This window comes from Thunnus albacares, chromosome 4, assembly GCF_914725855.1.
Source record: "Thunnus albacares chromosome 4, fThuAlb1.1, whole genome shotgun sequence".
Taxonomy (NCBI): Eukaryota; Metazoa; Chordata; class Actinopteri; order Scombriformes; family Scombridae; genus Thunnus; species Thunnus albacares.
In genome coordinates, this window is record NC_058109.1 from 1733872 (window position 1) to 1759925 (window position 26054).

Consider the following 26054-nt stretch of genomic DNA (forward strand, 5'->3'; position numbering starts at 1 on the left):
CAAAAAGTAACAAAACTTCTTGGCAATAAATCTAAAATACCATTGGAAAGCCTGTTCATTTCCCTTTTAAATGGTGCCATGTTTGTAAGGAACATGCATTTGTGGGATGAGCACTAGATCTGAGTATGTGGGTTGCGCTCATGAAAAATTTGCCAAATCTTCTCTGCCACCCCACACCATCACACTGCCTCCACCAAAAGACGTTACTCTATCGGTGCAGCAGTCAGCATAGCGTTCTCCGCATCTTCCCCACACTTTGACCCTACGATGCAACAACTGTAGGCAGAATCTGGACTCATCGCTGAACATAACGATCCTCCACATGTTCAGGTTCCAGTGCACGTGTTGCTGACACCAGCGCAAGTTGCAAAAATGTTAATACTGAACGTGAGAGTGAAATGTTCAGAGACGACAGATATCAGATGTTGCAGTAAAATCTCTGCTGGTAGAAACTGCAGCAGCATGAAAGTGTTTGTGGTTTGTGTTCAGACTCTTGGTTCAGGTCTGAGAAAGATCCTGGTCTCTATGTAATACAGAGAAAAGTCTGCAGTGACTTAAAGCTCAACATGTTTACGAACATTTAAGCGAAACCAGCATCTTTCACTAACCTGAACCAAACCTGATCACACACAGGACTCAGGATGTGAACCCGGGTCTCTGCTGTCAGAGTCCTGCACCATCCACCCTGACCTCTGACCTCTGACCTCTGACCAGTCCAGTGCCATGTGACTGAAGCAGCCAGTTATAGTTATCAGCTGTCATATTATCTGTTTATAAAAACTATCTTGTGAAAAGTTTGAAAATTCTACCAGAAGTCTCCCATATGGTCTAGCGGTTAGGATTCCTGGTTTTCACCCAGGCGGCCCGGGTTCAACTCCCGGTATGGGAACTGCTTTTTTTTTTTGCTTTTAAATTGTACTGTTTGTTATTGTGCTGTTATATGTCGTAATTGTGACCTGCAGATGAAAAATGAGCTTTGAGCTGAATCTGCTGCTGTACATCAAATGTTAAACATTTATGTTTAACACTGTAAATGATCCCAATAAATACAATACAAGACAATCTTTCATAATCAATCACTGATCTTTTTGTTGAGATGACATCAGGGTATTTAACTCATATTTCCTCACATATAACGACTGCAGATCCATAAGTGTTTGTACTCTGCTTCCTTCCAGATATGAGCAACATGTCAACAGCATCAGATCTCATGTAGCTGCACTTTCTGTAAATCAGATGAACTGCAGCTCGTTTACGTCTGTAGTCTCAGTAAATACGGCGCTAAGGTTCATGTAGAGTAGTTAAATACCATTTAACTACTGCATCCATAAATGTAACAAAATAATTATAATAATAAACAGACATGATCATAAATACACATACAACCACAGACATATTCATTTTTGCAGAGAACAGTTTGCTTCCCTTTCACTGAATGAGAAAGACTCTATGTGCACTTTTACAAATGTTACGAAATATACAAGTGTTGTTATTTCCTGAACAATGTTGTCTTGTATATTAAAGACTTCTGTCCTCCTTGCAGACAGTGACAGGTTCTTTTTTTTAAAAAAAATATAGTTTTATATTCTTATTTTTGGTAAAGTCAAGATAAATAATTTGTGTAAAATGTCGGTTCTGTCTGCATCAGCATCTTCTTTTAAATAGAATATAACTCAAATCAAGTGTCAGGTCGTCTATTGTGTGCGGATCAACCAACATTCCTGCAAAAGTGTCTGACAGCAAACATCTGAAAACTGAAGAATTCAACGACACAGTTTCAATTATTGATAAGCAGTGTGGAGGGTGAAGATGAAGTCCCTCGGCTGCGATGCCTGAGCGGATTGAGGAAGGTCACGATAAACAATATATGAGCGAGTTAGAGACGGAGGGGGGGGGGGGCTGCTATCGACTGTCTCCGAAGGTCTTCGAGGATCTGAAATGTTGGACCTGATCTCAAACAGACTCGTAGAAAAACCTTCCCAAACCTACATATTAGATATATTTTCAAAATAAAAGAGGTCTGAAAGAAAGAACAGCAGCGTAATGATCAATTAACAAGCAGCGATGTAATAATCATGTCCTAAGAATAAATGCAAAGTCATAGAAACAGAAATAATTTGTTGTTTTCTATAAATAATATTTTATTAGGCTTTTTTCTGAATTTAAAAAGAAAATTAGCAGCATGACAGCAGGAAACCGCACTCTGCATCGCAATAAGGAAAAATAATATGATAATCAATTAATCATATAAGCCATTTTCAAAAAGCAAAGATGCAGATGGTGTAGAAGTGTGTGTGTGTGTGTGTGTGTGTGTGTGTATCTGAGTATTTGCGAGAGTAAAAAAATGTCTGTTTTACATAAATTCCTACTTAGTTCATCGAACACGTCTCGATTTCCGTTTCAGCTCAGAGTGAGATACGACTTCTTTCTCGATGGCTCGCAAATTTAAGTCCACAGGAAGTGAAGCGGGGGGGAAGTTATTTATGTCTTAATGAGTCATCGCCGGTTGGTCTGCCTCCAGCAGACAGGCATGACTAATCAAACTGGCTGTTTGTGGAGGTCAGACGGAGGAGAAAACGCCCCGAGCTGCGACCGCGACACCGGCAGCGAGAGGCTGTGAGTTAAACAAGTTCACAGTTTATGTGCAGAAACTGTGTTTTTTGTTTGTAATTTTCTGAGTCATAGCTTCTGGTTGAAATGAGCTGGAATCTAAAAAAAAAAACACCTTCATGCTTCATGCTGACGCAAAAGCATGATTCAGTCATACTGTAAGGATGTTAGTGGTATAAATGACTAAGTGAGATGACTGAAGTGATTAATGTTAGAGGGTGTTAGAGGGTAAATACACCCTCAGAAACACAGAGGTTCAACAGTCAGGAGCCAAAATACAACATTAAAGCTGTTTTTCTTGCTGTAATCATTCCTCCTGTTCATACTGACCATTAGAAGATCCCTTCATAATGACCTTACTTACCTCCTTCTGTGCAAAAAATGTATTTAAAAGTTAATCTGAAGCTAATATGAAGCTTCAGCGTCCAAATGAGTCAAATCAAGTAGATATCTTTCAACGTTACAGTCTTTTTAGTGTCTTTTTGTTACTATACTTCCACCTGCAGCTCAACAGGGAAACACTGTCCGAGGAAACACAAAGAGGGAATTTGATGCTAAAAAGACTGTAAATGTGTCAGATATCCACTTGATATGACTAACTCAGACTGCTGTGGATTTTGGCCTCCATCACTTCCATTGAAAGCACATTTGAAGGATCTTTTAATATCCAGTATGAACAGGAGGAATGATTAAACCTCTTTCACTGTTACTATGGACACTTGACTGCTGGTTTAAGACAGACTTGAAACTTATTGTGAGAACAAAACTGAAAGATAAGCTCATGTAACAATATTATATATATATTATTATTGTCTATTTCTATAAACCACAAAAAATATACAAGACTTTTATTCCACTAATGAAGCTTTCATGACTTTAATAATTCAACTGGACCTAATAAATTACTGGAAACACTGGTTTCCAACTTGGGGGGAAGATATGACTAACTCAGACTGCTGAAGCTGAATAGAAGCTTCACAGAGACTTTTAAATGACTGTGTGGACACACTGTGGATTTTGGCCTCCATCACTTCCATTGAAAGCACATTTGAAGGATCTTTTAATATCCAGTATGAACAGGAGGAACGATTACAGACACCTGACTGCTGGTCACTGCTAACATTTTGAACCTTTAAGTTCGTTGGTTTTTGGCATCTTCTTCACCTTAACACACAACAAATGCAGGTACACAAAAAGGACAAATTACTAAACAGCAACAGAAACTGAAACTAACAACATTCAAGGACGTATTGGAAATTCAGCTGTAAAAACGTGTAGATGGGAAATACTGACCAGCGTTTGACTTATCTGACTGTACTCTCAATCAGATCTCAATTTACCAAAACACAGAGCAGCGAGCGGCGACCCCTCGATCAGCTGTTGACTGAACAAACGATCGGGTGGGAACAAAAGCTCAACTGATGTTTTTTTTTTTTTTCTTCCTGAGCTTTTGTTACTGTCAACCATCCGGCAAGAAAACCTCAAGACCAGGATTTTGTGAAAGCAATAATTACCTGTCTGACCTGTGTTTCTAACTGAGGCGGAGAGAAGAGGTAATACAAGAGAAAAACGATTATGTTCCATTTCCGTGCGCTGAATCTGAACGGTCATTTTTCTGCTGTAACAGAAAAAAAATAATGTTATCCTAGTGCCCTGTATCTTCAGTTTAGCACTGAGTCTGCACTTTGAACTCTTTAGTTTATCTTCAAACCAGTTAGCAGGATTGTCACACACAGCTCTGTCTGCTACTATTACATTTATATACTGCCAGTCACACTTATTATGTTCTCTGTGTTGGTGGTTTGGACATCTTTTTTCTCTGTTTAATAGGACTTCCAGCCAGAATCTCTCTATGAGTATTTACTAGGGGTGTAAAGATTAACAGATGTGTATCAAAAAATTCATACAAGAGTCAGACATTCTGCTACAATGATACATAACTGCAGATCTGACTAATGAATTTTTGCACAAAATTTGGACAAAAAAATTGATCTGAGCCTGTGTTTCCTCTCCTGCTGCCTCGCTACGTTTCACAATCACACACCTGCTTTACACCACATTCCCACACTGAAAGAAATGACGTCTTCAAAACGTGCAGCGGTGTCATAAAATGTGTCGAGGGAACCACAAATCCTGCTACTAATTTATAAAGGCGATGTGTGCGCTGACACAAGTAACGCTAGCGTTAGCAGCTAATGCTAATTGTCCCTGAGCTCCTTCTGGTTACTGAAGCCACGAGATGTTTTATTTACAGGAACAAGTTATATCCAATGTATCACTGCTCATGTTTCATATAGAAGTACGGCAGCAGCAGACACACTTTTATGGAGTGTTTATGATTTAGTATTTAAATTAAGAAATGAAGAGATGTATTGTTTATTTCAGTCAGGAGGTAGAACAGGTTCTCCGCTAATCAGAAGATCAGCAGTTTGATCTCCCGGCTCCTCCAGTCTGCATGTTAAAGTGTCCTTCAGCAACATACTGAAGAGCTCCTGAAGGCTGTTTCATCACTGTGTGAATGTGTGTTTGAGTGATCAGAAGACTAGAGAGGCGCAATATAAACGCAGCTCATTTACCATTTTACCATCACACTTGTTATCAATAAAAGAAAAAAAAACATCTGTTTGTAATTGCAGTTTTGTATCACAGTGTATCATATAATTACCAATGTATCTGTATCAGATTTTGTATCTAGCTGCGTATCAAATCATCCGAAAGGGAGAAACATCCCTTTTATGTACAAAGGATGCATGTGTAGCCTGGTGAGCTGAAGATTTATTTCAAGATTCAAGAGACTTTATTGCTGTTTCAGAGGAACAAGGTACATGTATACTGGAATTAAGTCAAAAATTAAATAAAAAAGAAAGTACCAAAGGACTGAGAGAGAAGTTGGGTTACACTAATAAAAGGAAAACAAAGGAAGAACCTGCCACAACGTACCACAAACACCGTTTTAATGACTTTTTGACTAGATGGAGCCCGCAGCCGTCCACACTTCCAGGTTTTCTATTTGTGTGCTAAAATCTATCAGCAGCCAGTAGAGACAGATGTTATGCTGCTGCCTCTCCGGCTCCCTGCTGCTACACACACTGATACAGCATGTGACTTAGTCATTTCACCGACATACATCACACATATATAATACAGCTCAGCATTGTGTGTGTGTGCTCAGTGTTCCCGTTATGAAGCTATTTTATATAACATATGGTGGCAGCTGAATTATTATACATCTGTTTTTGTACTTTTGTTTACTGTAGAGGATGGATGTCTGGTAATTAGTACCTTGAATTTGGGAAATTCACAATACTGTGATACTGTGACCACATGCTCTTTGTCTTTCTTTATTTGATGGTGCTGCACTGATTCATTCACTATAGCATATCTTCATCATGAGAAGTTAGCTTTAGGCTTTAGCTTATGGTCAGCAAAAGAAAATATCAATTGGGAACCAGGAGCTTCAAAATAAGGAGCACAGGTGTTGCCTTTCACACTCTGGAAACACGTCCCGCTACCTAAGCTAACGCTAGCTTATTGGAAACACCGAAGCTGTGTCTCAAATCACATACTTCTGTTCATGTAGTACACTGTGTACGCTATATATTACTGGCGTAGTGCGCAAATTTTGACAGGGTAGTGTTGTCTCAAATCAAACACAGCCGTTGTGCACTTACTGGAAATGACGATTGCAAATTAGCATTAGCTTAGCGTTAGCATTCACGCTATCAAATCATTACAGACTGCTAAATTAACCCAAAATACATACTGATGGCTTATATCCGATAACAGTATAGTGGTGCTTAGTGCTAAAAAACACATGTATAACTTACATTTGTATAATGTAGCGATGTTCACCGTAGTTACAACGTGAAAAGTGGTCCCTCCTCTTCCGCTACGTAGCCAAGATGGCGACCGTTGAGGGCGAGAAATATCCATAGTTCCACACTCAACTTTTTGATCGTTTTGAGTGCATCATCCAGGTTCTCACAGTGTACAGTGCATTTTTCCATACTTCTCAGTGTGAACGCACTTATGTACTCAAACTGTTAAGTGTAAGTACAGAAGTATGCGATTTGAGACACAGCACAAGACTTCAACAGCAAAATAAGTTTGTCAGTGATGCAGCCTGAGAGAGAACAAGAAAGTCTTCTTCCTCCAGATCACAACATTGCTAACTGTCATCGTGTCTCTCTGTAAACCGTCATGTCTGACTGAACCTGAGGAGGAACGTTAATGTAAAAGTCTGTCTGAATGACAACAAGCACCTTAACAGAGAGATGAAGCAGCAATGTTACGTATTAAGAATTCTTGAGAAAGAGTTCCTGCATCTAAATATGAATATTTTAAAGTTTGGAAACTATTAACATCGGTTAGAAAACTAAACATTTCGTGGACATTCTGGCGATGTTTCCTCTGGAGGCAGCGGCAGCATGAGGAAGCTGGTTTGTGATGATTCATGCCGCAGGTTCAAACTGATGGTCAACATGGGAAAATCTGACAGAGAGAAGTGTTTGATTAATGTTCTCATCTGTGAAGGTTGCCTGTGAGAAAGCCTTCGAGCAAGGCACTTCATCAGTGACTGTAGGAGCTGCAAAACAATCTACTTGTTCCTATTCGTCATCGTTTGCATCTGTTTACCAAAGATTCATCATTTCCTCTTGTTTGTTAGAATAATCATTAGTCCCAAAGAAGTAAAAATATTCAATAATTTACAAAAAAAAGACACAAAGATTAGAGGGAAATCTGAAAAAATAAGCATCATTTTGTGTAGCGTAAGTCTTTTTCCTCTTCCCGCCAGTTGGAAACCAGTGTTTCCAGTAATTTATTAGGTCCAGTTGAATTATTACAGTCATGAAAACTACATTAGTGGATAAAAGTCTTGTATATTTTTTGTGGTTTATAGAAATAGACAATAATAATATATATAATATTGTTACATGAGCTTATCTTTCAGTTTTGTTCTCACAATAAGTTTAAAGTCTGTCTTAAACCAGCAGTCAAGTGTCCATAGTAACAGTGAAAGAGGTTTAATCGTTCCTCCTGTTCATACTGGATATTAAAAGATCCTTCAAATGTGCTTTCAATGGAAGTGATGGAGGCCAAAATCCACAGCAGTCTGAGTTAGTCATATCAAGTGGATATCTGACACATTTACAGTCTTTGTGTTTCCTCGGACAGTGTTTCCCTGTTGAGCTGCAGGTGGAAGTATAGTAACAAAAAGAGGAACTTTATCACTAAAAAGACTGTAACGTTGAAAGATATCTACTTGATTTGACTCATTTGGACGCTGAAGCTTCATATCAGCTTCAGATTAACTTTTAAATACATTTTTTGCACAGACGGAGGTAAGTAAGGTCATTATGAAGGGATCTTCTAATGGTCAGTATGAACAGGAGGAATGATTACAGCAAAAAAAAACAGCTTTCATGTTCATTTGAGCTCCTGACTGTTGGTTTAAGACACATTTGAAATAATGTGAGCCCGTCCTGAGCCAAACTAACAATGAATTGATCTTTTATTACGTGTATTTTTTTTTGGTCACAGTTCCGTCTTGACTTTGGACTGAAGTTCTTTGAGAAATTTATAATGTACAAAGTCCAGAGGTTGTGATATGCAGCACAACAAGCTAGCGAAGCTGTAAACAGAACTTTGTTTCTGCACATGCTCAGTGGCGTCGGCCTTACACAGAACTACTCTCTGGAGACTGAAAACATGATGCTGTTATTAGTCTTTGGAGCCGTTTCTAAACAAACTAATGTGACCAAACTCTTCATGATGAAGGAACATGTCACTCAGTGCAGCGATGTGACTCACTGACATGTTTTTAATAAGATATATCAGCTTTGATACACACACAATACTTGTTAGTAGATCAGTTCATTGTTGGTTTGGCTGTGTGAATGAGGTTTCTCCAGACATATCCTTTAAGTCGATCATCCCTTTGGATCTGCATCGTAAAATCACAACTGTGTCTGTGTTTGCTTCATAGTCATCAAATTTTTTTTCACAGATTGTCTTCACCTCATGGTCTGTTGTCTGTTTCTGTCTGATTATAATTTGTTTTTCTCCTTTAATGCGCTCTCCGTCTGCCTCTGACCGTCTTTAGTCTGCATTGTTCTGAGTATACAGACAGTGAATGTGTCGCTCTTTACCAGCTTCCTCATCTATCAGCCTGTACGTGTGTTGGCATTAGTATAGAACTGCATTGACACATCACACTTTGCTCAACTCCTCTGTCTTGCATTGAAGCCTGTTGTGTTCCGTCTGATCAACGACACCTAATAAATACGCGGATCGGCCTCCTCTTTGTGTTTAATGCGTCGAGCTCTCTGAACTCCTCTCAGTTGATGTCAGTTTAAAGTGGGGGAAGCAAATGAGGCGACATGAAACTAATGTCGGTATGAATATGGACTCGTACATTAGAGTCGACCCGAGCCCGGAGCGAGAAAACATTTGTTTTGCGTTTGTCTGTTTGCTCACCCTGAAACTGAGGATCAATCACAGGAGCACGAACACATGGACCGACTCCAAACACACACACACACAAGAGTAATGAATATTTCACAGACAGACCTGACAGGGATCAAACATACTGTAATGAACCATACATGCATCTGTAAATGAATAAGCATGAGCACAAAAATCAAGCAGATTAAACACCTTCTTCTGAAGCTATTAGAGATGTTCTGTTGTTTTATTTTAGTCTAACGTGACTGTAAATTGAATATGTTTGTATTTTGGACTGTTGGTCTAACAAACCGGGCAATCTGAAGACATCACCTTGGGTAACTGTGACAGACATTTTTCACTGTTTTCTGGCATTTTACAGACCGAGTGAATCACAGATAATCAGCAGATGGATCGATAATGACTAATCGTTAGTTGCAGCCCAACAGCAACACAGTGGACTGACTGTTTCTGTAGTTCCAATAACTCCAACAGAGTGAGACGTCTTCCTTCTAGAAGATCTCCTCACATCAGTTTTCATTCATATCAGATCTTCAATTTAAGAAGATTAATGATGTTAAACATGGTCAAAGTTCAAAAAACTTGAGGTGAACGTATGTAAAAATGCTGCCTGTAAGTCGAAGCCCAGGTTTGAGCTGCTCATACACTATATTTGTAATGGTTGTTTTCTTGACGAGATGACGTCACACATGTCCGTTAACAGACATCCATTCTGTAATCTTTGTCGCTAAGTTTTTTTCCACGTGTTGTTCACGTTGTCCACTCTCATATTCCGGATGTGATTCAGTTACAACATGTACGGATGGATTTGAGACCTTTGGAGTAAAGAGGAAGGGAAGGATAAAAGGTAAATAAGGAGTTTTTAACTGTAAATCATGCAAAGATATTCCAGTAGAGCCCCAGAATATAAATATAGACCTGGAGATGTGCAGAATACGTCTAATTTAAACCAGGACTTTCAATACTTGGATGATGTTGTTCCTAAAAAATAATATGTGCCAAATTTAGTAGCTACAGCTGTGTCAAATATATATTTTCACTGATATCCACATCAAGTTTTTCTGACCCCAATCTGAGTCCATAATATTGAGTATCTGCTGAAACAGAGTCTGATCCATAATTTACGTAATTTAGATCGCAGCAGAAGATATATAATGTTGACTATGTTATCTAACATCTTGGATGGAAACTCCTCGATTCCATCCGTACATGTTGGAGCTGAATCAGATCCAGAAGCTAATTTGAGCTTTCTGGAGGGTGTAAAGGGTTCATATTCTGCTTTTTGTGGTTTTCTGTTATTTATATATCATGTTCTGATGTTTGGATGTTAAACATGGTCAAAGTTCCAAAACTTGAGGTGAGAACATATGTAGAAATGCTGCCTGCAAGTCACGCATGCCCATAAATGGCTGTTTGCTCCATAGCCTTCGTTGCTATGGTGGTTGCTAAGTGTTTCCATGTGTTGTTCACATTGTTCTGATACAGCTCCAACATGTACGGATGGATTTGAGAAGTTGACATTTGGAGTAAAGAAGGAGAAAAAGAAGTGAAATCCTGCTACTATAGTTTGTTTATGTAGCCTACGGAGCCGGAGGAAGCTTCCTGAAGCTGACCAATCAGAACAGAGTGGGCTCATCAGGAGGCGGGCCTTAAAGAGACAGGAGCTAAAACGGCCTGTTTCAGACAGAGGCTGAACTGAGGGGCTGCATAAAGGACCAGTAGAAGATAAATAAGGAGTTTTTAACTGGAAATCATGTAAATATTAGGGGTGTGCCCGAATACAAATACGTTATTCGGCAAAGCACAAATAGTGGGTTTTTTTTTTTAATGAATATTTGTTTCATACAAATATTTCAAAAATTATTTGTTTTCAGAAAGAAAAAAAGAAAAAGTTAGATACCAGCGTGCAGGTCGGTTACATCACTATCTCAGTGTCTCTCCTCTGCTCCGCTGTGACGTCTATCAGCAGGTCTCAACGAGGGGAGTCACATCCACCTGCTACATGACGCACATTTCCTAATTTGGACATCACTCCCGGAGTTGGGAGTGTTCCCCAGAGATAAAGCTGAACTACTGACACACATGATGTGCTCCCAAGGGAACACTTCATGAACATTTATTGTAACACTTTAATTTTCTAAAATTAAAAGCATAATAATAAAAAAAACAGGATTTTTAAACCTCTTTCCACTTCTTTTCAAATACAAATACAAATACTGGGCTCCCTAGTATATATATATATTCCAGCAGCCCCAGAATATAAATACAGACCTGGATATTTGCAGAACATGTCTCATTTATCAAACTCTATCGAGAAGTTCCTAGAGACTTTCATTCACACAAAACCAGCCATTGAAAACCAACCCACAACACCTGAGGTCCTGCAGAAGAAGAAAGAAAGAAAAAAAAAAAACTGGCACAGTTTTAAAAGTCATTCCTCATTGTGTCTGTTTCCTGGCACTTTGGTCCCCGAACAAAACCCTCCAACCCCTGCGGCTGCCAGAGACACTTCACCGACTGAATATATGAACCATCAGTCTCTTTGTGTGACATTCTTTATATCAAATCAGCTGCTTTCTGCCATGAAGTAAGTTTATAATGCTTGTTTACAATGCAATCAATTCCTGAATGTGGCCTTCACTCTTTAAAAGCAGACAGGCTTTAAAAGACAGCGGTTGTGTCAAATGCATCTCAATGTGTTCAGTGACGCCAGCGTCTCCACAGAACCTGCTCTCTGTGGTGATTTAATTTGAAAGCATTATACTATAAACACTTTACAGCATGAAGAAGCTGGTTTGTGATGATTCACAGTGTTGGTTCAAACTGATGGGCCGCATGGGGAAATCTGACAGAGCGAAGTGTTTGATTAATGTTCTCATCACTGACGGTTGCCTGTGAGAAAGCCTTTGAGCAAGGCACTTAATCAGTGACTGCAGGAGGGCTGAGCATTTCACCAGACACCTGCTGGCTGTGGGAACATGCATTTGACTAAATTGAATCTCTAAGGCAGTATTTTCAGTGGAATATAAGACTTGGAGGTTTGAATATACTGTATATAGTAGGGATGTGCAGAGAGGCCAGTATTTGTATTTGTATTTGTTGAGGCAGCAAAATTATTTGTATTTGAATAAAAGTGGAAAGAGGCTTAAAAATCCTGTTTTTGTTTTTATTACACTTATAATTTTAGAAAATTAAAGTGTTACAATAAGTGTTCATGAAGTGTGTGTCAGTAGTTCAGTTTTATCTCTGGGGAACACTCCCAACTCTGGGAGTGATGTCCAAATCAGGAAATGTGCGTCATGTAGCAGGTGGATGTGACTCCCCTCACTGAGACCTGCTGATAGACGTCACAGCGGAGCAGAGGAGAGACACTGAGATAGCGATGTAACCGACCTGCACTCTGGTATTTGACATGGATTATTTTTCTTCCTGAAAACTAATAATTTTTGAAATATTTGTATGAAACAAATATTCGTAAAAACCCACTATTTGTGCTTTGCCGAATAATGTATTTGTATTCGGGCACACCCCTAGTATTACCTACTGGTAATTTCCCATTTTTCCAGTTGTTATTGAAATTTAAGCGGATCAAGTCCAATGAATAACCTTCAGTGGTACAAAGTTGAGCAGTAAACTGCCAGAAGTAAAAAAAAAAAAACACAACAAAAACCAAAAAACATTTAGGTCAGAGTTATAAAATTTCAGGGATCAAGTAATCAGTTAACAACTCACAGCTTCTCTGCAGTAATGGAAGTGAATGAAGCCTTGAAATGCAAACAGTTCCTGCAGGTGTCTCATCTTTAATTACTTACTTCCAGACCTTCTGTCTTTATAAAAGCCAGGATGAGGAAGCCTGATGTTCTGGGGCTCTTTTGTTGGATCCAGAGTCGGTGACCTGCACAGCCTCCCGCAGAGCCACGCAGCAGCCTCTGGTCTACACCCAGCTGGTCAGGTGTTCAACCTACAGCAAGATAATGATCCACAACAAACCTCCAGACTTCATAATCATGAAACCAGCACCGTCATCGAGCTGGTTTGGGGATGAACTGGACAGAAAGGTGAAAGCAAAGCAACCTGGGAGGGAACACACTTAACTTCTGCAACAGTGTTGGAAAAAACTTTCAACATTATTTGAAAAAAATCATCTGTTATGTCTGCAAACGGCGGCTACTTAGATGAGTCAATAGATTAAATTATGTTAAATAAAAAGATTACATGAAAACTCTTGACTAGTAGTGTATTTATATACATGTGTGTGTGTGTATATATGTTTTTTGAACTTATGAAGCAAATAACTAGACTCAACAATCAAGCGTATAAGATTAATCATAAATAAAAAATAAATCACAGTGTTTTGTTTTTGCTGTTTAAAGCATTATTAATCTGTACTTTCAACTGCATACAATAATTACCTTATTCCTTCTCCATTATGTACAGTTTTGCCAAGTCATACAGTACCAGTCAAAAGTTTAGTTTCCAAACTATCGACTACTGAGCTTTGACTGTGTTTGTATCTTGCAGTAAATTTATGTGGCTACACTTTTGGTCACAACTGAACTTCTGCTACAACTAAAATTCTTAAACATTTTCTCCAAAACCTGAACAGCTACAGTACAGTTTGAATAAAATCTAGAGTATAAAAGAAGTGTGTGTGTGTGTGTGTGTGTGTGTGTGTGTGTTTCCTGGTGAACCCTCTCTGTCACAGCACCATGTGTGTATTTTGGTCTTCTGGCTTTGATGTCATTCCACGGCACAATTATCTAACACAATAATTACCATGTGAGCGGCAGATTTTGCCCGCAGACCTCTCTTCTCTCTCTATATAGCGGTTGCACGACATAACAAAAACGACACTAAGCAGCTAATAAGACGGCCTTTGAAGTCTGCCGAGGTCTAATTTGTTCCTATCAAGCGGTCGTGTGCGAGCCCCGTCGGCTGTCGAGGCGAGTCCTCTGCCCCTCGTCTGACACAAGATGTCTTGTACTTATCGCGTGTGCGGGCTGTAATCACAATGAGTGTGACCGAGATGTGTTTTCTGTCAGACCTTTTTCCCCTCCTGCTAAATGGGATCTTTACCCCACCTCCACCCCTCCTCCTCCTCCTCCTCCTCCTCTCTCTTTGCTCTTTGCAGTCTCATCTTTTAGATTTTTTTTTTTTTCAACCTCCACAAACTGTTTTTTTTTTTTATTTCTGCTTCTTCTCAACCTCCTCAGGCTTTATATTTTCACGACGGCGGCTGATGGTGTGACTCTGCGCTGAGAGGCAGAGAGGCGTCTTTGATGAGCACACAGGATTTTCTCGCCCGTTTGGTATTTGGGTGAACTTGACTGTGTCTAAGTGGGAGGAGAGGAACGGTAGGGAGTCATTAATGAGCCAGCAGCATTTCAGCTCGAGTTACCTGCTTTACTGTTTATCAGGGTAGGTTATAAAGAGATTTTATTTTCATTTGACTACACCGGCTGGTTAACGGCTCTAACTTTGTTTTTTATTTCCACAAGTTTGGTTAAACCGTTTTCAACAGCGGATACTGATCAACCAGCAGCAACACAATAACCAAATGATTCATTCCTCCCACTTTAAAAGGATCATTCTGGTGATTTTCTATATTTTTCTTCATGTTTGGATCCAAACCAACAATGAACTGATCTACTAACAAGTCTTGTGTGTGTATCAAAGCCTGATATTAAAAACACATCAGTGAGTCACATCGCTGCACTGGGTCAAATGTTCCTTCATCATGAAGAGTTTGGTCACGTTAGTTTGTTTAGAAACGGCTCCAAAGACTAATAACAGCATCATGTTTTCAGTCTCAGGAGAGTAGTTTCATGCTCGGGCCCTAAAAATCATTGCATGAGAAATAAAACACTTACATGAGGCAGAATTTGTTGTTATTAATATCGACAGATATCATCAGACTTTTGACAGACTCGTGATGGACTGAATAAGAATATAAAACCATAACAATGTTAAGTTTGAGAAAATCAGCTGCAAAGTTTTTTCTCAGTTTACTTTTTGAAATGATCTGAAACCCATTAGATCATTTTCAGAGTCATTTAATTTAAATATCCAAAACATATCAGTGCTTTTTATTGATCTTATTTATTGTTGTTGGTTCTCTTGTTTATTTGTATTTCACTTTGATTCACTGTTTTTATCTTTGAGCAGCTTTTGTTTAATATATAGCTGATGTCATGTTACTGTGAGGTTTTATTAGTGGTGCTACAGTTGTGTTGGTACCAGTGTTGTCATGTTTTTCATGTCTCTTTAGAAACCAGTAGAATAACAGTGGAGATGAGTTTGGTTTCTTGTGTATTTTTTCCATTTGAGATGCAGACAGCTGACAGAGCTTCATCACATCATCATCATCTTCTCTTTGTGCTCTTCCCATGAAAGTTATGTTGACATGATGATGTGATCTCAAAGCAGCGCGACGGATCGTATTCATCATATTTATCATCTGTTCCTTTAATAAGCTCCACCTCTTACAGGATATCATGTGACACAAAGCAGGAAACAGGTTCTTACTGTTCAGCTTCACTGGAAGGAGGCAGACAGACGGTAAGATTTACCTTCATTACAAAACTGTGATTTAAACTGAGAGAGGACAGTTACAGCAGGAAGCACTGAAGACCTGAAGTAGTGAAATAGTTCAACTTCAACCTGCTGCTGACTGAAAAAACACGAGTCAAAGTGACTGAGAAACTTTCAACAGCAGGAAACACAACTGACTTCCTGTTTGAACGTCTCGTCCGCTGTGTTTTACTTTTAAATGAAACACACTCTGTTTTAGTCTGTACAGGCTGTAAAAGAGGCTTTTTGTGTGTACTGTTGGGTACAGCCTTTATAATCTGATGCTCTGTTGGTTGAGCATGTTTGATAGACAGTGTTTTACTGTTATTGACTTTGTGATGCAGAACGTTGCAAAGTCGTCGCTCGTTTTTCAGTTTGTCTGTTTGTTCTTTTTTTCTTCTTCTAACTTTTCATAAGTCAGTTTTTCTGGGAAAAGATGGCCCACCCAAAATACAGTTTCTGCCTACATCACTGCTATGTGAACCTTAAGTTCCTGCACAATAAAAGCTTGTTCTGTACTGTACAGATAGAATCAGATAAAACCTGTTAGTCATTAATCTTTAGAGGTGTTGGTAGGTGTATCTTTGAACTTTTAAATGAAACACACTCTGTTTTACATGTGAAGCAACAGCATTTATCAGAAGAGGTCTGACAAAGCTCCGCCCCTCAGCTGACTCATCTGAGACAAAGCAGGAAACCGTTTATTCTTCGTCTCTAAAGAGACACACAGACTGAAAAACAGACGATCAGATTCACCTTCAGACCAAACTAACAGCTTCCTCTGAGTGAGAACAGCTACGGGAGAGAAAAGTGAAAACTAGAACTCTGCTGCTTCAACCTGCTGACTCTCCACACACTGAATGTGAGTTTGACTAAAAACTGGAGTCAAAGTGAAAGTAAATGTCAGTGAGGTTAGTAGAGGAGGGAGGGGAGCCATGACTCACTGTACTTTCTGTCTGCTGTGTTTTCAGCTTCACTCGGAGACAAAATGGCTTCCAGATCAGAGGAGGATCTCCGCTGTCCGGTCTGTCATGACGTCTTTAGAGATCCTGTTGTTCTGTCATGTAGCCACAGCTTCTGTAAAGACTGTCTGAAGAGCTGGTGGAGACAGAAACAAACACGTGAGTGTCCAGTTTGTAAGAGAAGATCTTCAAGGGATGAACCACCTGTTAGTCTGGTGTTAAAGAACCTGTGTGAGTCCTTCTTACAGGACAGAGATCAGAGAGCTTCAGAGGCTCTCTGCAGTCTGCACTCTGAGAAACTCAAACTCTTCTGTCTGGACCATCAGCAGCCAGTGTGTCACATCTGCAGAGATTCAGAAAAACACACCAACCACAGATTCAGACCCATCGATGAAGCTGCACAACAACACAAGAAGGAACTTGAGGAAACTCTGGAGCCTTTAAAGGAGAAGTTAGAGGTTTGTGAAGAAGTTAAAGTGAAGTTTGTTCAAACAGCAGAACACATTAAGGTCCAGGCCCGACACACAGAGAGGCAGATTAAGGAGCAGTTTAAGAAGCTTCACCAGTTTCTAGAAGAGGAAGAGGAGGCCAGGATGGCTGCTCTGAGGGAGGAAGAGGATCAGAAGAGTCAGATGATGAAGGAGAAGATGGAGGCTCTGAGCAGAGAGATAGCAGCTCTTTCAGACACAGTCAGAGCCACAGAGGAGGAGCTGAGAGCTGAAGACGTCTCATTCCTGCACAACTACAAGGCTGCAGTGGAAAGAGTCCAGCGCTGCCCCCTGCTGGATGATCCACAGCTGCCCTCAGGAGCTCTGATAGACCAGGCCAAACACCTGGGCAACCTGACCTTCAACATCTGGAACAACATGAAGGAGATGCTCTCCTACACTCCTGTCATTCTGGATCCAAACACTGCTAATCCAAGACTCATCCTGTCTGAAGATCTGACCAGTGTGAGAAGAGGAGAGGAACAGCAGCTTCCTGATAATCCAGAGAGGTTTGATCTCTTCTGCTCTGTTCTGGGCTCTGAGGGCTTTAACTCAGGGACTCACAGCTGGGATGTCGAGGTTGGAGACAATACAGACTGGACACTGGGTGTGTTCTCAGAGTCTGTCCAGAGGAAGAGAGACATACAGTCTGGATTATGGGGAATATGGTTCTATAAAGGTGAATACTCAGTATGGTCACCATCAGCTCCCTTCACTGTTCTCCAAGTGAAGAAGAAGCTCCAGAGGATCAGAGTGAATCTGGACTGGAACAGAGGAAATCTGTCGTTCTCTGATCCTGATACTAACACACACATACACACCTTCACACACACTTTCACTGACACACTGTTTCCATACATTTACACTGCCGATAAACTCCCACTGAAGATTTCCCCACTGAAGGTCTCTGTGACAGGGAAACAGAGCAGTTAGAGACGATGATGATGATGATGATGATGATGATGATGATGATGGTTCTTATAATTACTGTCATTTATTTCTTAAAGGGAAAAGTGGCTGAATTTAACCTCTGAAGCTTCTGTCCTGCTGCTGTCTCATTATTCCAAAATATGTTCATGTTGTTTTAGTTGTTTTATTTTCTGATCTTTATAGTTTGTGTCTTCAGCCTTATTTTTAGTTTTTTATTGATACTGTATCATTTTCAATAGTTGTTAATGTTTTCTGATGTCGATGTGGATCCATGAAGACCAGCAGCCAAGAATCAATGACTGTATGTTGAAATTATAGTTTTCAAACATTAAAGGAAAAACTCACCGCTGTCAATATGAGGATTTCTTTAAACTAGATCACCTGTGTAGTAGAAATGTGCAATTATTTTTGAATTAGGTGCCCTTTGACTATAGAAAACTAAGAACAAATGTGTAGATTATTTATACTGTTCTTAGGGGAGAATCCTACAACAACCAGAATGCATTGCAGACATGACGTCCAATCAGACTGACTCACGATGTGTTTACGTCCAGCAGAGCACCAAAGACAAAGAAAGCAGAGACAAAGTTAGTGAGCAGCAGCATAACATCTCTTTCCTGAGGCTTATTTTCATTTACAAAACGTTTTTCTCTGTCGAGTCTGTTTTCAAAGGATCATAAAACAAACAGCACGCTGGAGTCACCTACGTTATGGATGAGATCTCCTTCATCAATTTAATGTACTTTGTTTTTTTCATGCTAATCTGTGACATGAGGGATGTGCAGAGATCCCAGTATTTGTATTTGTATTTGTATTTGTATTCGAATAAAAGTGGAAAGAGGCTTAAAAATCCTGTTTTTGATTTTTATTACACTTTTACTTTTAGAAAATTAAAGTGTTACAATAAGTGTTCATGGATCCAAACCAACAATGAACTGATCCACTAACCAGTATTGTGTGTGTATCAAAGCTGATATATCTGATTAAAAACACATCAGTGAGTCTCACCGCTGCACTGGGTGACACGTTCCTTCATCATGAAGAGTTTTGTCACGTTAGTTTGTTTAGAAACTTGGTTTAAGTTGGTTTACAGGTTTATGTATTTCTCTATAATATTAAATATTAGATGAAATATTAGAGTTGAACCCTCATCAGGACTCTGTGGGTCTGGTTTGATCAGATTTGGTTGATAGTGGCCTCACAACATCATGTTTAGATTCAAATGTGAGAAAAGTAGTAAAACACAAATACATATAAATCTCTCATCAAATGACCATAAAAGTTTTAATGTTCAGCAGGAAATTATGTTTTTATGTAGGACTCCATTTTTCATAGCAACTTCAACCTGCTGCTGACTGAAAAAACACGAGTCAAAGTGACTGAGAAACTTTCAATAGCAGGAAACACAACTGACTTCCTGTTTGAACGTCTCGTCCGCTGTGTTTTACTTTTAAATGAAACACACTCTGTTTTAGTCTGTACAGGCTGTAAAAGAGGCTTTTTGTGTGTACTGTTGGGTACAGCCTTTATAATCTGATGCTCTGTTGGTTGAACATGTTTGATAGACAGTGTTTTACTGTTATTGACTTTGTGATGCAGAACGTTGCGAAGTCGTCGCTCGTTTTTCAGTTTGTCTGTTTGTTCTTTTTTTCTTCTTCTAACTTTTCATAAGTCAGTTTTTCTGGGAAAAGATGGCCCACCCAAAATACAGTTTCTGCCTACATCACTGCTATGTGAACCTTACGTTCCTGCACAATAAAAGCTTGTTCTGTACTGTACAGATAGAATCAGATAAAACCTGTTAGTCATTAATCTTTAGAGGAGTTGGTAGGTGTATCTTTGAACTTTTAAATGAAACTCACTCTGTTTTACATGTGAAGCAACAGCATTTATCAGAAGAGGTCTGACAAAGCTCCGCCCCTCAGCTGACTCATCTGAGACAAAGCAGGAAACAGTTTATTCTTCGTCTCTAAAGAGACACACAGACTGAAAAACAGACGATCAGATTCACCTTCAGACCAAACTAACAGCTTCCTCTGAGTGAGAACAGCTACAGGAGAGAAAAGTGAAAACTAGAACTCTGCTGCTTCAACCTGCTGACTCTCCACACACTGAATGTGAGTTTGACTAAAAACTGGAGTCAAAGTAAAAGTAAATGTCAGTGAAGTTAGTAGAGGAGGGAGGGGAGCCATGACTGACTGTACTAACTGTCTGCTGTGTTTTCAGCTTCACTCGGAGACAAAATGTCTTCCAGATCAGAGGAGGATTTCTGCTGTCCGGTCTGTCAGGACGTCTTTAGAGATCCTGTTGTTCTGTCATGTAGCCACAGCTTCTGTAAAGACTGTCTGAAGAGCTGGTGGAGACAGAAACAAACACGTGAGTGTCCAGTTTGTAAGAGAAGATCTTCAAAGGGAGAACCACCTGTTAGTCTGGCGTTAAAGAACCTGTGTGAGTCCTTCTTACAGGACAGAGATCAGAGAGCTTCAGAGGCTCTCTGCAGTCTGCACTCTGAGAAACTCAAACTCTTCTGTCTGGACCATCAGCAGCCAGTGTGTGTCGTCTGCAGAGATTCAGAAAAACACACCAACCACAGATTCAGACCCGTCGATGAAGCTGCACAACAACACAAGAAGAAACTTGAGGAAACTCTGGAGCCTTTAAAGAAGAAGTTAAAGGTTTGTGAAGAAGTTAAAGTGAAGTTTGATCAAACAGCAGAACACATTAAGGTCCAGGCCGGACACACAGAGAGGCAGATTAAGGAGCAGTTTAAGAAGCTTCACCAGTTTCTAGAAGAGGAAGAGGAGGCCAGAATGGCTGCTCTGAGGGAGGAAGAGGAGCAGAAGAGTCAGATGATGAAGGAGAAGATGGAGGCTCTGAGCAGAGAGATAGCAGCTCTTTCACACACAGTCAGAGCCACAGAGGAGGAGCTGAGAGCTGAAGACGTCTCATTCCTGCACAACTACAAGGCTGCAGTGGAAAGAGTCCAGCGCTGCCCCCTGCTGGATGATCCACAGCTGCTCTCAGGAGCTCTGATAGACCAGGCCAAACACCTGGGCAACCTGACCTTCAACATCTGGAACAACATGAAGGAGATGGTCTCCTACACTCCTGTCATTCTGGATCCAAAGACTGCTGGTCCAAGATTCATCCTGTCTGAAGATCTGACCAGTGTGAGATATGGAGAGAAACAGCAACTTCCTGATAATCCAGAGAGGTTTGATGACTTCTGCTCTGTCCTGGGCTCTGAGGGCTTTAACTCAGGGACTCACAGCTGGGATGTCGAGGTTGGAGACAATAGAGGCTGGTCACTGGGTGTGTTATCAGAATCTGTCCAGAGGAAGGGACGCATACAGTCTGGATTATGGGAAATAGGGTTCTATGGAGGTAAATACTCAGCATGTTCACCATCAGCTCCCCCCACTGTTCTCCAAGTGAAGAAGAAGCTCCAGAGGATCAGAGTGAATCTGGACTGGAACAGAGGAAATCTGTCGTTCTCTGATCCTGATACTAACACACACATACACACCTTCACACACACTTTCACTGACACACTGTTTCCATACATTTGCACTTGGGATAAACTCCCACTGAAGATTTCCCCACTGAAGGTCTCTGTGACAGTGGAACAGAGCAGTTAGAGACGATGATGATGATGATGATGATGATGATGGTTCTTATAATTACTGTCATTTATTTCTTAAAGGGAAAAGTGGCTGAATTTAACCTCTGAAGCTTCTGTCCTGCTGCTGTCTCATTATTCCAAAATATGTTCATGTTGTTTTAGTTGTTTTATTTTCTGATCTTTATAGTTTGTGTCTTCAGCCTTATTTTTAGTTTTTTATTGATACTGTATCATTTTCAATAGTTGTTAATGTTTTCTGATGTCGATGTGGATCCATGAAGACCAGCAGCCAAGAATCAATGACTGTATGTTGAAATTATAGTTTTCAAACATTAAAGGAAAAACTCACCGCTGTCAATATGAGGATTTCTTTAAACTAGATCACCTGTGTAGTAGAAATGTGCAATTATTTTTGAATTAGGTGCCCTTTGACTATAGAAAACTAAGAGCAAATGTGTAGATTATTTATACTGTTCTTAGGGGGGAATCCTACAACAACCAGAATGCATTGCAGACATGACGTCCAATCAGACTGACTCACGATGTGTTTACGTCCAGCAGAGCACCAAAGACAAAGAAAGCAGAGACAAAGTTAGTGAGCAGCAGCATAACATCTCTTTCCTGAGGCTTATTTTCATTTACAAAACGTTTACAAATGGGGGCAGTGGGGGACAGAGGAGGACGGGCTCCTGCTGTCCTCCTCAGGATGAGATCTCCTTCATCAATTTAATGTACTTCGTTTTTTTCATGCTAATCTGTGACACGAGGGATGTGCAGAGATCCCAGTATTTGTATTTGTATTTGTATTTGTATTTGTATTTGAATAAAAGTGGAAAGAGGCTTAAAAATCCTGTTTTTGTTTTTATTACACTTTTACTTTTAGAAAATTAAAGTGTTACAATAAGTGTTCATGGATCCAAACCAACAATGAACTGATCCACTAACAAGTCTTATGTGTGTATCAAAGCTGATATATCTGATTAAAAACACATCAGTGAGTCTCACTGCTGCTCTGGGTGACAAGTTCCTTCATCATGAAGAGTTTTGTCACGTTAGTTTGTTTAGAAACTTGCTTTAAACTGGTTTACAGGTTTATGTTTTTCTCTATAACATTAAATATTAGATGAAATATTAGAGTTGAACCCTCTTCAGGACTGGTTGGTTGATAGTGGCCTCACAACATCATGTTTAGATTCTAATGTGAGAAAAGTAGTAAAACACAAATACATATAAATCTCTCATCAAATGACCATAAAAGTTTTAATGTTCAGCAGGAAATTATGTTTTTATGTAGGATTCCATTTTTCATAGCAAGACGCTGATTAATAAAATTGGTTTTCAGGGTCTTTAAATGCATTTAATTTACATTTGTGTTATCACCCAGAAAAGCTTGCAGAGCGTGTATATATATATATATATATATATATATATATAATCACACTTCATTAAGGTGTAATTTCTCGGAAATTTCCGAGATGAAAATACAGAATTCTGAACTCGAATCGCTCCGCGCAGCAAAACGCAAACAAATCAACACGTATGAATATCTGCAACATCAGCAGAGCTTTACTGTATACGTCAACATATAGAGGAGGAAGAGGTAAGAGGCTGTCACAAAATATTTTACATTAATTTAGTCAGAATATTACAAACAATAGCCAAGTACCAGTAACGTTACATATTTCTGATCATTTACTAATATTCATTTTGAGAGTTTTAATCATTCAGCACCTGTTTCTCTCCTTGTTCTATCACACTTTCTCATGAGTAGTGAATCGTCTGGAACGAAGCCTAAATATTCCTTCATAATTCTGCACAGGAGGGACCAGTAAATAGTTGTAGCCCTGCTGTTTGTATTTGTATCTGTATTTGTTGAGGCAGCAAAATTATTTGTATTTGTATTCGAATAAAAGTGTAAAGAGGCTTAAAAATCCTGTTTTTGTTTTTATTACGCCTTTAATTTTAGAAAATTAAAGTGTTACAATAAGTGTTCATGAAGCGTGTGTCAGTAGTTCAGCTTTATCTCTGGGGAACACTCCCAACTCTGGGACTGATGTCCAAATTAGGAAATGTGCGTCATGTAGCAGGTGGATGTGACTCCCCTCACTGAGACCTGCTGATAGACGTCACAGCGGAGCAGAGGAGAGACACTGAGATAGTGATGTAACCGACCTGCACGCTGGTATTTTTCTTCCTGAAAACAAATAATTGCTGAAATATTAGTATGAAACAAATATTTGTGCTTTGACGAATAATATATTTGTATTCGGGCACACCCCTAGTTTTTACTGCCACAAAAGAAGAATAGATTTGACTGACCTCTGAACTCAAAGCAGACTAGTTTTGAGCAGAAAATGTGTTTTCTTTTGCACACAATATACTGTAGATATTGTTGGAAAAATCAGCTGTATGAACACAAAATGCCAACTAGAATCTGTGGGGGGTTTTTTTGGATGTTATAACTCTCTCTCTCTCTTTACTTTCTGTCTCACTCAGAGTCCTCTGTGCAGAGACTCAGAGCCCCACAACAGATGAGATGATTACCTGGTCAAGAAGGTGGCGACTGCAGGTCTTTGATGTGATGCTCCACCTTCTGTCCCCCCCCCTCCGGTCTCTGTGAAGCTCACAGCAGATGTGACCGCGCTGCCATCGCCTCAGGAGCTTCTGGCTCTGCAGCAGCTCCTCGTCTCTCTTGCCGCTGTTCTGTTTGCTCCTGATTAGGAAGTGTGTCACTGTTTTTTTTTTCTGTGTTGTTGTTGCTCTGCCGCTGACACCAGCAGAGTTCTGTGATTGGCCCTCAGCAAAAAAAAAACCTCTGGAGTCTCTCTGTGGGGACGTCTCTTTTTTACTGCTTCAGCTGAACTACACTGTTCCCAGAAGAGGAACGCCACCGATTTTACACAGGGATTAGCTGACAAGGGTGCTGCTATTCAACCAACACTTTTATGAGAAAAAAAATAACTGACTAGTTATTTTTTCTTGGGCTCGGGAGAGACTGCACATTTCTAACAGAAGTCCTGTGTGACAAACTGGAGGCGTGGAGGTTTGAAAGACAGGAATATCATCTTTTTTTTCTTTTTTTATTTGGTTTTACAAACACAGAAAAATAACAACAGATAATGACAGTAATGATGTGATATAGAACGTGGCTTACAAAAAAACAAAAACAAAACAAATAAAGAAATAGACAATTACATAAAAGTTATAAAATAACTTTGTATATACAAATCTGACTGATTGGATACAAAGAAACAGTTAAAGGTTGTAGGTGAAGAAACCTCATCAGAAGATGAAGAACAGTTTAAAGAGTTTAAGGAGGCAGCTGGATGTTTTCTCTATCATAAACTAAGAAAGGGCCCCATATTTTATAAAATTTATTCATGGAACCTCTCAAAGAATATTTTATTTTCTCTAATTTAATGAAAAACAGTAGGTCATGAACCCATTGTGTGAAACTGGGTGGATCTTTCCATTTGAAAAGAATCGACCTTCGGGCAAGAAACGTGGCAAAGGCGATACAATCTGCCTCTGCTTTTGATAGACAGCTTTTTCTGATGAAGAGATGCTATCAAGTTGCATTATGGGAAGTGTAGGATCCAATAGGGACTAACAGTCAGGATCTCTCTTCATCAGGTCATCTGTTTGTCTGATCATCAAAGACATCAAAGCTACTATAAGTCTTCAAATCTACAATAATTTCCAAAATGACCACCAGCATTAGCATTAGCATTAGCTAATTAAAGGGCCTGAATTTTAGCGATTGAGATGACTGACTGAAAAAATGATTAATTTATGACCAATCCACATAGAAAGTTGCTTTCAGGTACCGAGCCCCAAAAGGCAGAGGACTACTGCCTCAGGGCGAAGATCCTGTTGTTTTTCGTGTGTTTGTTTGTTTGTTTCTTTCTTTCTTTATTATTACGCCACTTAAACCCTAAATTTGACCCCCTAAACATGTGCAAAAACTCACCAAATTTTGCACGCACATCAGGTCTGGTGAAAAATTTGATAAAATGTAAAAATTAATCCCCAAAGTGCCAAAATGTGCTCTTTAGCGCCACCTAACGTACGTAACTAAAATGGCCGTCATGGCCTGTAGGAATGTCGTAGAGAGATCAAACCAAAACTCAATTATTTGTCTCATCAAGACCTACAAATCATACAGTGACACCCCTGACCTAAATCCAACAGGAAGTCTACAATTAGCCTTTCAATATAAAACTTTAATTTGGTGTGGATTGAACCGACAGAGCGCTCGTTTCTATGTGGATTCCCAGTTAGTATTTCTAACCGCCGTCAGATGTGGCAGCTGCTGCCTGGTCTGAACACATAGTCTGTCTTGTTTAAATCTCTCTGTGACCCTTGAAAGTCCTTGAAATTACTGGAGTTTCCCTTTAAGGTATGCAG

At 39.6% G+C, this 26054-nt stretch overlaps 2 protein-coding genes and 1 non-coding gene across 4 annotated transcripts; all 3 read left to right on the forward strand.

The window, feature by feature from the left end:
- Positions 1-817: 817 nt before the first annotated feature.
- On the forward strand, positions 818-889 carry trnae-uuc. The gene has a single exon. It is a non-coding gene; the product is annotated as a tRNA-Glu (tRNA).
- Positions 890-15577: 14688 nt separating this feature from the next.
- Positions 15578-18813, forward strand: LOC122981508 (nuclear factor 7, ovary-like). The gene is made up of 2 exons (XM_044350254.1): positions 15578-15633; positions 16617-18813. Exon 2 carries the CDS (start codon positions 16634-16636, stop codon positions 18026-18028), a length of 1395 nt encoding a protein of 464 aa, XP_044206189.1. The 5' UTR covers positions 15578-15633; positions 16617-16633; the 3' UTR covers positions 18029-18813.
- On the forward strand, positions 15586-22334 carry LOC122981507 (nuclear factor 7, brain-like). 2 transcript variants are annotated; one of them, XM_044350253.1, is made up of 2 exons: positions 15586-15633; positions 20252-22334. In XM_044350253.1, the coding sequence occupies exon 2, from the start codon at positions 20269-20271 to the stop codon at positions 21661-21663; it is 1395 nt and encodes a 464-aa protein (XP_044206188.1). In that variant the 5' UTR covers positions 15586-15633; positions 20252-20268; the 3' UTR covers positions 21664-22334. The 2 variants fall into 2 exon arrangements, with proteins under 2 accessions (XP_044206188.1, XP_044206187.1); XM_044350252.1 differs by lacking the exon at positions 15586-15633 and adding an exon at positions 19790-20142.
- The last annotated feature ends 3720 nt before the right edge of the window (positions 22335-26054 follow it).